The following is a 10,980-nucleotide window of genomic DNA, read 5'->3' on the forward strand; positions in this document are numbered from 1 at the left end:
GATTGACAAGAAAAACTTTCCGTTTTACCACAGAAACATTAGTGACAATACAGTGATTAAGAGGGTGATTCTTTTTTTACTATTTTTGGTTGAAAAGCACAATAGATTGATTTGTTTTAAATCAATTAAAATAAAAATATCACAGTATTGAGATTTCTACGAAATTCCCAAAAGAATTTGTTAAAATTAATTTCAACTATTCATATAATTAATTCTAATACCAAATATCTATCTTTAATAGGCTGTTTACTGGCAAAATTATGTTTAGCAACACTTAATGATGGGTCTTAGTTACTGTATAGTTCTGCAGGAGACATACAACATTTAGTTGTCGTTAATGACTATTAAATAAGTAATAAGTATCTAATTGTTACTTACCTTAAACATCAGTATGCTGTTACCTACTGATTAGTTAATCGTTCTTCCTCATTAGTTATCAGTAATGACTACAGTGTTAATGCAGCACTAACCATTTGTTCTGCATTAGTTCCTGCATAACTACCTATTAAGTATGAAACAGTATTATAAAGTGTTACCTTTTTTCCTACTAACTTTAATTATATTTTAAATTCATATGTTAACACGAGAAACACTGTCCCCAATACGGCTGTCGATCTGTTACATTAATTCTAGTCTGGTCTGAATTCTATTTAGTGAGGGCGTGTGAAGCACAAACAGGAAGTGTGAAGGTTTTTTAAAAAATGTAGTGTGGTTTGCAAGGGGCGAGAAACTCACCAAAGACAGACAGACAGCCTTGATGACTTTACAATTTGAGTAAGAAAAGCATGGAGAAAAACTGGCAATTATTTTAATACCATCTATTGTTCACCATTATTCATCTATTATTAATTATATTATATATATTATTTATAATGCATGTAAAGCTGCTTTGCAACAATGCAAATTGAAAAAGCATTATATAAATAAAACTGAATTGAACAAAAATAGTTTAGACGCAGCTTAAGAATACAAACCATTCAATCTTATTCTTATGTCAGGAGTTTTTATGGCAATTATATTTTCAACCTGACCAGATAAGTGCTGTCAACCAATGGTCTGGTGTTTGGTTCAAAGTGTTTAAACATCACACCATGAAACAGAAGTAGTGCTTCCTCTACTGAAGGAGAAGCAAAATGTCCAATTTGTTCGGATGGGGTTGTGTCTGCTGCTGTCATATGCTCTGCTTCTATACAACACAGGTACAAATCCAGACACTTTTTATTTTTTACTTTTTACACTTACATTTTTTATTAAATATTTGTATTAGTTGCCTAAAATATATGTTAGCATTATAAATAAAATTGGGTTTAGTAGTGATGTATTTTGTCTTTTTGATAGATGGGTGTAATACGATTCGTGATAATGGAAGGAAGGAGACAGGGTCGGCGTAGCTGGTAAGAGGTTTATTTGAAATAAAAACAAAAACGCAAAGCAAAAGGAAATAATATGTAACTCGGCCTCCTGGCACAATCACTGAAATTCCCGGTCTAGCCTGGGTCTCTCTCGCTCCAGCTCTCTCGGTCTCTCGTCCGGTATCGTCTGGCTTCCCTCTCTCTTTGTCCTCCGCTCGTGTTGGCTTTTATTCTCCTCTCGCCAATCACTGAAACGAGAGACAGGTGTTTATGATCATCCCTTGCCGTACTTCTTTCCCGCCGATCTCCCATCCCTTTCTCCCTAGACCTCGCTGGACCACGCCCCCCTTGCCACATACCCCCACCGCCCGACTCAGGCCGGGGCCCACTCCGGCCTGCAGCCTCCCCCCCCTCCTGGAGAGGAAGTCGGCTACCACCATCTGGGTCCCCGGTCTGTGGACCACCTGAAACTTGAATGGTTGTAAAGCCAGATACCAACGGGTGATCCGCGCGTTGGTATCCTTCATGCGGTGGAGCCATTGGAGGGGAGCATGGTCTGAACAGAGTGTAAACTCCTTGCCCAGGAGATAATAGCGGAGGGTGAGGACGGCCCACCTGATGGCCAAACATTCCTTCTCAATGGTGCTGTACATAGTCTCTCTCCTTGAGAGCTTACGACTAATGTACAGCACCGGCCGTTCCTCACCCTCTATCTCCTGGGAGAGGACTGCCCCAAGGCCTCTGTCCGATGCGTCGGTCTGTAAAAGAAAGGGAAGATAAAAATTAGGAGCGTGCAATAGCGGGCCACCACACAGAGCAGCCTTTACCTGGGTGAAAGCCTGCTGGCACGGCTCCGACCACTGGACGGAATCTGGTGCCTCCTTTTTAGTGAGGTCAGTCAGCGGGCTGGTGAGGGTCGAATAGTCAGGTATAAACCTCCTGTAATATCCCGCCAGCCCCAGGAACTGTCTCACCTCCTTTTTGGTCTCGGGTCTCGGGGAGGCTGCAATTGCTGCCGTCTTATCAATTTGGGGACGCACCTGCCCGTGACCCAAGTGGAAGCCCAGATAACTTACCTCCACTCGCCCAATTGCACACTTCTTCGGGTTAGCTGTGAGTCCCGCTCCTCTCAGTGACCTCAAGACCGCACCTAGATGCTGCATATGCCGCTGCCAATCGTTACTATAGATAATGATATCATCCAAGTAAGCAGCGGCATATGCCGCATGTGGACGTAAAATGCGGTCCATGAGCCGCTGAAAGGTCGCTGGGGCTCCGAATAAGCCGAATGGAAGAGTGACAAACTGGTGTAATCCAAACGGTGTAGTGAAAGCTGTTTTTTCCTTGGATAAAGGAGATAAGGGGATCTGCCAATATCCCTTTGTCAAATCCAATGTCGAATAAAACCGAGCCGCACCTAGCCGATCAAGCAATTCGTCAATCCGCGGCATTGGATATGCGTCGAACTTCGACACAGCATTCACCCGGCGGTAGTCCACACAGAACCGAACCGAGCCGTCGGTTTTAGGAACTAAAACTATTGGGCTAGCCCAGTCGCTATTGGACTCCTCTATTACTCCCATATCTAGCATGGCGCCCAATTCCTCCTGAACAACTTTTTTTTGTGTTCAGGCAACCGATATGGCCGGCTACGTATTACGACTCCCGGTGTGGTCTCAATATGGTGCTCTATGAGTGAAGTACGACCTGGCAGAGGCGAGAACACATCGGCAAAACGAGCCTGCAACTGGGCCACATCAGTGATCTGGGTAGGGGAGAGGTGATCCCCCACCGCTGCCAGCGTGGTAGATGGGCTCTTACCTCCCACCTCTGGTCCGAGATCATCCTCCCTTCCAACCACCGTTGCCAGCATCACTGCATCCGCTTCACTCCACTTTTTCAGGAGATTGAGGTGGTATAACTGGTGTGTATCGCCTCTGTCAGGTCTTACTACCTCATAATTGAGATCCCCCACTCGCCTTGTGACCACAAAGGGTCCTTGCCACTTAGCGAGTAATTTTGAGCTAGATGTGGGTAGTAATACGAGGACTTTCTCTCCCGGTGTAAATTGACATAGTCTGGTACCCCTATTATATTGCCGGCTTTGTCTGTCCTGGGCCTGTAACAAATTCTCCATAGAGAGCCGCCCCAACGTGTGGAGTTTTGTTCTCAGGTCCATGACATACTGAATTTCGTTTTTACTAGCAGTAGGTCCGTCCTCCCAATTTTCCCTTAGGACGTCTAACACCCCACGGGGCTGACGTCCATAGAGTAGCTCGAAGGGGGAAAACCCCGTGGAGGCTTGAGGGACCTCGCGCACCGCAAATAACAGGGGTTCCAGCCATTTATCCCAATTTTTGGCGTCCTCGTGAACGAACTTCCGATTAACGAGAACAGCGCGTCCGCCACGCTTTTAGCGGAAATATTGCGGAGCGCCACTGCCTCGGGGTATCGGGTTGCATAGTCCACAATGACTAATGCAAAGCGGTGCCCTCGTGCCGATCGCTCTAACGGCCCGACCAGGTCCATACCAATTCGTTCGAAGGGGACCTGTATCAGCGGGAGTGGGCACAATGGTGCTTTTGGGGTGGCCGGTGGGTTTACCAACTGACATTCACGACAAGTGGCGCACCATCTGCGCACATTCTCGTGGATGCCCGGCCAAAAAAACCGGGTCGTTAGGCGATTTAGTGTTGCGCTTTGTCCTAAGTGTCCTGCCATAGGATTAGAATGAGCCGCCTGGAAAAGCATTTCCCGGCGGCTCTTCGGGATGACCAATTGTGTTGTATCCTCCTTTGATTGAGTGTCTTGGGTCACTCGATACAACCTGTCTTTGATGATGGCAAAATAGGGATAGGTGAGTGGTCGCGCCGGGTGGAGCGGCTGTCCGTCTATCATCCGGACCTGATCGAAGGCATTTTTGAGCGACTCATCTCGTGACTGATCCAGGGGAAAATCATCACACGATGAGAGATTTTTCCTCTCAATTGCGCTCAGTTCCCCTGAACCCGTCGTCGATGGTTCTGGCTCAGCCTCTCCAAGCTGCGCCACCGCCCCCTTCCCCTCGCCTTTTCCCCAAGAGACACCCACGCATAAATGTCCCAACAAAATACTAAAATCCGGCCAATTTGTCCCCAGAATTAGTGGGTGTCTGAGGTGCGAATTAACGGCTACCTCCACCGTATGTTTCTTTCCCCTAAATTGGATCGACAGCGACACTAAGGGGTAACTCACCACCTCCCCATGCACACACCTTACCTTAACCTTGCGGCTCGTATCCAATGCCGTGGATTGAATCACGCCTGGGTGGATCGAGGTTTGGTTACAGCCTGAATCCACCAAGGCCTGATATATACCCCCCTCTATACTCACAGGTATTTGGTATAGGCCAGCTTGATCGAGGGCAGCCTGCGGCGCATCGGGGATCCGGATCACCGCACCCACCTCCATAACTGGACACATCTTGATGAGGTGCCCCGGATCCCCGCACCGCCAACAGACCGGCCCAGGCCTACCCGCCGCCCCAGTGGTAGGAAGCCGGCCAAGGGATTGGCGAGAGGAGAAAGGAGAGGAAGGTGTCGGATGGCCGGGATCTGCCATCCCCCCGGCCGCCTCCCCGCGCCGTAGAGACGCTTTCACGGCCTGTAGGAACCACACCCCCGGGCCACTCCGGTCTTGGGTGGCTGTCGGTGACACCGGACGAGACCTAGGACAAGGGAAAAAAAAACGGTTAAAAGTTTGGGGGTCGCCGACCCCGCGGCCCGCCGCCATGTGGTCCTCCGCCAGCTGGACGGCCTGAGACAGCGATGCCGGCCGGTGGCACTGGACCCACCGGGCCGTCTCCGTGGGTAGTCGAGCCACGAACTGCTCCAGTACGACCCGCTCCACAACCGTGTCGACATCGCCGTCGTCTCCGTCTCCCTTTGTCCTCCGCTCGTGTTGGCTTTTATTCTCCTCTCGCCAATCACTGAAACAAGAGACAGGTGTTTATGATCATCCCTTGCCGTACTTCTTTCCCGCCGATCTCCCATCCCATTCTCCCCAGACCTCGCTGGACCATGCCCCCCTTGCCACAATGTGTATTAATTAAAGAGAAATTAACTGCCGTATTTACAGATATAACTCTCATTTTATAATATTTCTTTGTAATATATCAAAGTAATTTACTGTTAGCACAGCAAGTTATAGGGAGAAGATATCTTGTCACATTGTGGGATATTACAATACCCTAAACGGTAAAGGATGCATGTAAAAAATGATGTTTGTTTTGGGCCCTCAGGCCAGAACACATCGAAATGTAGCAGTTAAAATATGTAATGTCACTTACCATGTACCTTTCATCACATTGTTTTTTCTATTGACCTTGTTACAAATTTAAATAACAATTTTAGATAAAATATTATTTTCTTACCAATGGTGCATCTGATTGTTGTTTATACTGAATTTGTATTTTACTTTCTTTTGGATGAAATAAGAGAAAACAGAGATAATGAAAATCAACAGTAAAGAAGCAGCAACTCAATTTTAAATAACTGTATTTTCTCTCTCTTCAGGGTCCAGTGATGGAGACACTGTATGTGCAGACAGGAGATTCTGTTCAACTGGATATACAGAGAGAGAAACTACCTGCTGAGTTTAAAGAGTTCAACTGGAAGAAAGAAACGAAATATATTATAGTGATATATACAAAGGCAACTAAAGAAGTAGATCTTCATCCTTCATATAAGCACAGAGTGGATTTCAATAGTAAAACATTCTCTCTAAAACTAAAAGACACGCAGAAGAAAGATAGTGGACTTTACACAGCAATAACAAGGAACTTTTCAGAAACATGTATTGCTGAACACAGAGTGTCTATCATAGGTGAGTGTGATAAATATATTACATTCAAATAAAGTATGTTTAGTTGCTTTTATTTAAAAACAGTGAAAGTTTTCCATTAAACCCAATACCTGGTCGGTGCCGGTGGTCCAGTAGACTGTGGACCAACTTGTTGCATGAAAGCGCTGCGTGTAACACTAGTTCCATCATGTGGTCCTTTCTCGGCTCCTGTACCTTCTCTCTCATCCCATCATTTCCTCTCTGTCTAGCAAAAAATATTTTAAAAATCCTATACCTATATGACATCCAGTTCAGTTCCTTTAATTTTTTTTTTTTTTTGATTCATTGGATTAGACTGTTTTAGAGTTAGAGTAATTTTTGGTGTTTTCGCTTTCATTTGTACAGTAACCGTGAGAGGACAGGAAGTGAAGTGGAGAGAGAGAAGGGGTGGGATCAGGTAAGTACCTCGAGCTGGGAATTGAACTCTTAAATATCTTTACCTGTGTGTTTCAATCATCAACTATTATAGTAACAGCAGCTGTTCTGATGAAGTGAAATCATCTGGAATCTACAGTCTAAACCTGAAATGCACTGATGACTTCATCGTTTGTAACTATAGCAACCCTGTCAGCTGGAAGAACGAAACAAAGACTTTTCAACAACTCTGCACTTTCAACCCAGGTACATCAGCGCCAACATTTCACACAGTAAAAATGTAAATGATTATGATGTGTTATTCTTTAGTCACATAAAATGTTGCTGAATTACAAAATCAACCAAACTGTGTGTCAGTTTAAACCACAGTGCAAAAACAGATGACTGCTCTGTTCTTTTACATCTTCTTTCACACAAAGAAAAGAACTGCTTTGGGATCTACTTATCTCCATTGGTTACTTCCCTTCATTTTTTGTATATTACTTTTGTGTCTAGTTGCCGGCATTTGTTTCAACAAGAAAACCAAAGGCACAAGACAGGATTTATAACATGCATGTTTAACACATTCCATTACTACATGTATTCCTATACATCCCTGTTTGTTAGTTGTCGTGTCTTTTTACTGGAATCTAGCATGATCGTCAACCCCAGTGTTTTAGAAGCTTAAGCAATAAACACTTGAAGCTCTGCTGTGGAATATCACATTTGAACCAAATAATCTGTATCTGAATGAATGGCCACCTCTATAATCTGTAGCATGTGAAAAATAAATTGTACTGTATGTTCTCCATGTTATTTAGCATTCAATTTGGAGTCCAAGTCAAGTCTCAGGTCTACAGCAGGGCTGCTTCCTGTTCCTGCTTCCTGTTTCCTGCATCGCTGCCGGCGGCTTGTTTGTATCAGTGCGCTTACCACTTCGCTCTAATATTAGTGTATTTTATTATCGTTAATTATTATTGTCATTGCTAACTTATCCTGATATCTCAATAACCCTGTTCCTGTTATTTACTTGGAAGAGTCTAAACCAAAAGTGATAGTTAACTTAACGCCGTTAGCATAGCAATAGCGTGTTAGCTTGCTTTCTGTTCACACTGTGGAATATCATCTTGCCACTGGTTTGACTTGTGTGCTAACTGTTTCTCTTTTTAAGCGAGTATACTACGATCCATCGAGCAACCTTGGTAAATTGGAATTGCACTTCAAATCCGGTGAGTTATGGCTTCTATTCATATTATTGTTACTTGCACCTCATGTCATATGTTTAGCTTAGCCTTCTCTGTCAGCTGCGAGGGTTTTATATGCGATAAATGCGGGGAAATAGTTAGGCTGACAGAGAAGATCTTAGAATTAGAGTCTCGCATCCAATCTTTATCTGAGGATAGTAAGAGTTTAACGACGATAGAAAACACTTTGGATGCGAGCAACATTAGCGCACACAGCTCGGTTCCGGTTGAAAATCCCCCGCAGCTGGGAAACTTCGTGACTGTGAGACGGCGTAGTCGCAGGACAAAACATCACTCGACCGTTCCGATTACAGTCTCGAACAGGTTTGCCCCGCTCAGTGACGCACCGACTGAGAAACCTGCTGAAAGTGCCCTAGTTATCGGTGATTCTATTGTTCGGAACGTTAACATAGAGGCACCAGCCACCATAGTCAAATGTTTACCGGGAGCCAGAGCGCCTGACATCAAGTCAAATTTAAATGTGCTGGCTAAGGCTAATCGTAAATTCAGTAAGATTGTCATTCACGTCGGCACAAATGATGTTCGACTCCGTCAATCGGAGATCACAAAAGATAACATTAAAGAGGTGTGTGAGCTCGCAAGCATGATGTCAGACACTGTAATATTCTCTGGCCCCCTCAATGCTTATCGTGGTGATGAGATTTATAGCAGATTATCATCACTAAATGGCTGGTTGTCTGAGTGGTGCCTGCAGAATGATATAGTTTTTATAAATAACTGGAAGAGTTTTGAGGGCAGACCTGACCTGTTGAAACGAGATGGTCTCCATCCCTCCTGGGCTGGGACTTCCATCCTGTCTAGAAATATGGCAAAAAGTCTTAATGCTAATGCTAAAACTTGACTCGCTGGGGCCCAGGTCAGGGAGCAGACAGTATGGCTTAACCAACTGTCTGCTTGCCGTCTCACGTCGCAGAATACACAAAATGTACAACATGTAGTAATCCGTTCTCCCAAACATCACAAAATAGAGACTGTGTCTGTCCCCCGGATTAGCAAACATAAAATAATGCGTAAACCTCTTGAAAGTAATTTAATAAACGTTAAACAAACTAAACATGAACAAAATACAGATAATCAACTGTTACGACTCGGATTGCTAAATATTAGATCTCTCTCTAATAAAGCACTTTTTGTTAACGATATGATAACAGATCATAAAATAGACATGCTCTGTTTGACAGAAACATGGCTAAAACCAGATGATTATATTGCTTTAAATGAATCTGTCCCCCAAGATTATTATTATAAACACGAGCCTCGTCTAAAAGGCAGAGGGGGAGGTGTCGCAGCACTTTACAATAACTCTCTTAGCATTTCCCAGAAGTCGAACTCTAAATATAATTCTTTTGAAGTCATGGTTCTTCATGTTTCAACACCTAATACTAAAGATAAAACACTTTTTAAATTGATTCTAGCTATTGTATATAGGCCTCCAGGGCACCACACAGATTTTATTAAAGAATTTGGTGGGTTCTTATCAGAACTAGTACTGGCCGCAGATAGACTCCTTGTCGTTGGTGACTTTAACATCCACGTAGATAACGTTACAGATGCCTTAGGAATGGCTTTCAAAGACACTCTTAACTCCATGGGCATTAGTCAACATGTGTCAGGACCCACTCACCTTCGTAATCATACTTTAGATTTAATACTGTCTTACGGTATAAATGTGGACGACGTTAAAATCCTTCAGCAGAGTGAAGACATTTCGGATCATTATCTGGTATTATGTTTGCTTCACTGGCCTACGGCTACAAATAAAACTCATTGTTACAAATATGGTAGAACAATAACTTCAACTACCAAAGATGCGTTTCTCGATAATCTGCCCGAATTGTCTCAAATCATGAGAAATAACGTTGAAGATCTTGACATTACCACTGAAAATTTTAATTCCACCTTCTCGGTAACGCTAGACAAAGTTGCTCCACTACGTTTAAAGAAGATTAAAAATGGCAGCCCCACACCGTGGTATAATGAACACACTCAGGCTCTAAAGAAAGCGGCCCGAAAAATGGAGCGCAACTTTAAGAAAACTAAATTAGAGGTATTTCGTACAGCATGGAAGGATAGTATTCGAAAATACAGGAAAGCCCTAATAACTTCTAGATCCGCCTACTTTTCATCACTAATAGAAGAAAACCAGCACAACCCTAGGTTTTTATTTAACACGGTGGCTAAATTAACAAAAAATAAATCGTCAGTGACTTCTGATCCTGTATATCAGCATAGCAGTGATGAATTTATGAACTACTTCACATATAAAATCCAAGATATTAGAGAAAAAATTATAACAATGCAATCAGAAGTGAAACCCGCTGAACAAACTAACTACAGCGCCCTTAAGGAGAAAATGCAATTATTTTATACCGTAGATCAAGATGAGCTGTCTAAAATTATTAGATCATCTAAATCAACAACATGCATACTAGACCCTATACCTACAAATCTACTGAAAGAGATGCTCCCAGAAATTATAGATCCTCTTCTTGGTATTATTAACTCATCTCTGACATTAGGACATGTGCCTAAAGCATATAAGGTGGCTGTTATAAGGCCCCTTGTCAAAAAACCCCAACTCGACCCTAGAGAACTAAGGAACTACAGGCCTATATCGAATCTACCTTTCATATCTAAAGTTCTGGAAAAAGTAGTTTCAACTCAATTATGCTCCTTCCTCCAAAGGAATGACATCAATGAAGAATTCCAGTCTGGATTTAGAGCATGTCACAGTACAGAGACTGCTTTGATCAGAGTTACAAATGATCTGCTATTGGCGTCTGACCGAGGTTGTATCTCGTTATTGGTGCTGCTAGACCTTAGTGCTGCATTCGATACCATTGACCACAGCACACTCCTACATAGACTCGAAAATTATGTCGGCATTAAGGGAATAGCTTTGAAATGGTTTAAATCTTATTTATCCGACCGTTTTCAATTTGTAGCAATAAACAATGAGGTGTCACGCAAATCGCAAGTCCAGTACGGTGTACCACAGGGCTCAGTCTTAGGGCCTCTGCTCTTCGCATTATACATGCTACCTCTAGGAGATATAATAAAGCGACACGGAGTTAGCTTTCACTGTTATGCTGATGATACTCAACTTTATATTTCCTCGAAGCCTCATG

At 43.4% G+C, this 10,980-nt stretch overlaps 1 protein-coding gene across 1 annotated transcript; it reads left to right on the forward strand.

Moving 5' to 3' along the window:
- Positions 1-7,847: 7,847 nt before the first annotated feature.
- LOC130553789 (uncharacterized) lies at positions 7,848-8,694 on the forward strand. The gene has a single exon (XM_057332936.1). The coding sequence runs from the start codon at positions 7,866-7,868 to the stop codon at positions 8,691-8,693; it is 828 nt and encodes a 275-aa protein (XP_057188919.1). The 5' UTR covers positions 7,848-7,865; the 3' UTR covers position 8,694.
- Positions 8,695-10,980: the final 2,286 nt, after the last annotated feature.

Source organism: Triplophysa rosa, linkage group LG5 (genome assembly GCF_024868665.1).
Source record: "Triplophysa rosa linkage group LG5, Trosa_1v2, whole genome shotgun sequence".
Taxonomy (NCBI): Eukaryota; Metazoa; Chordata; class Actinopteri; order Cypriniformes; family Nemacheilidae; genus Triplophysa; species Triplophysa rosa.

Bases quoted from the DNA above. Each gene is read 5' to 3' on its own strand.
- LOC130553789 (XM_057332936.1), top strand. From the start codon at position 7,866: ATGTTTAGCTTAGCCTTCTCTGTCAGCTGCGAGGGTTTTATATGCGAT.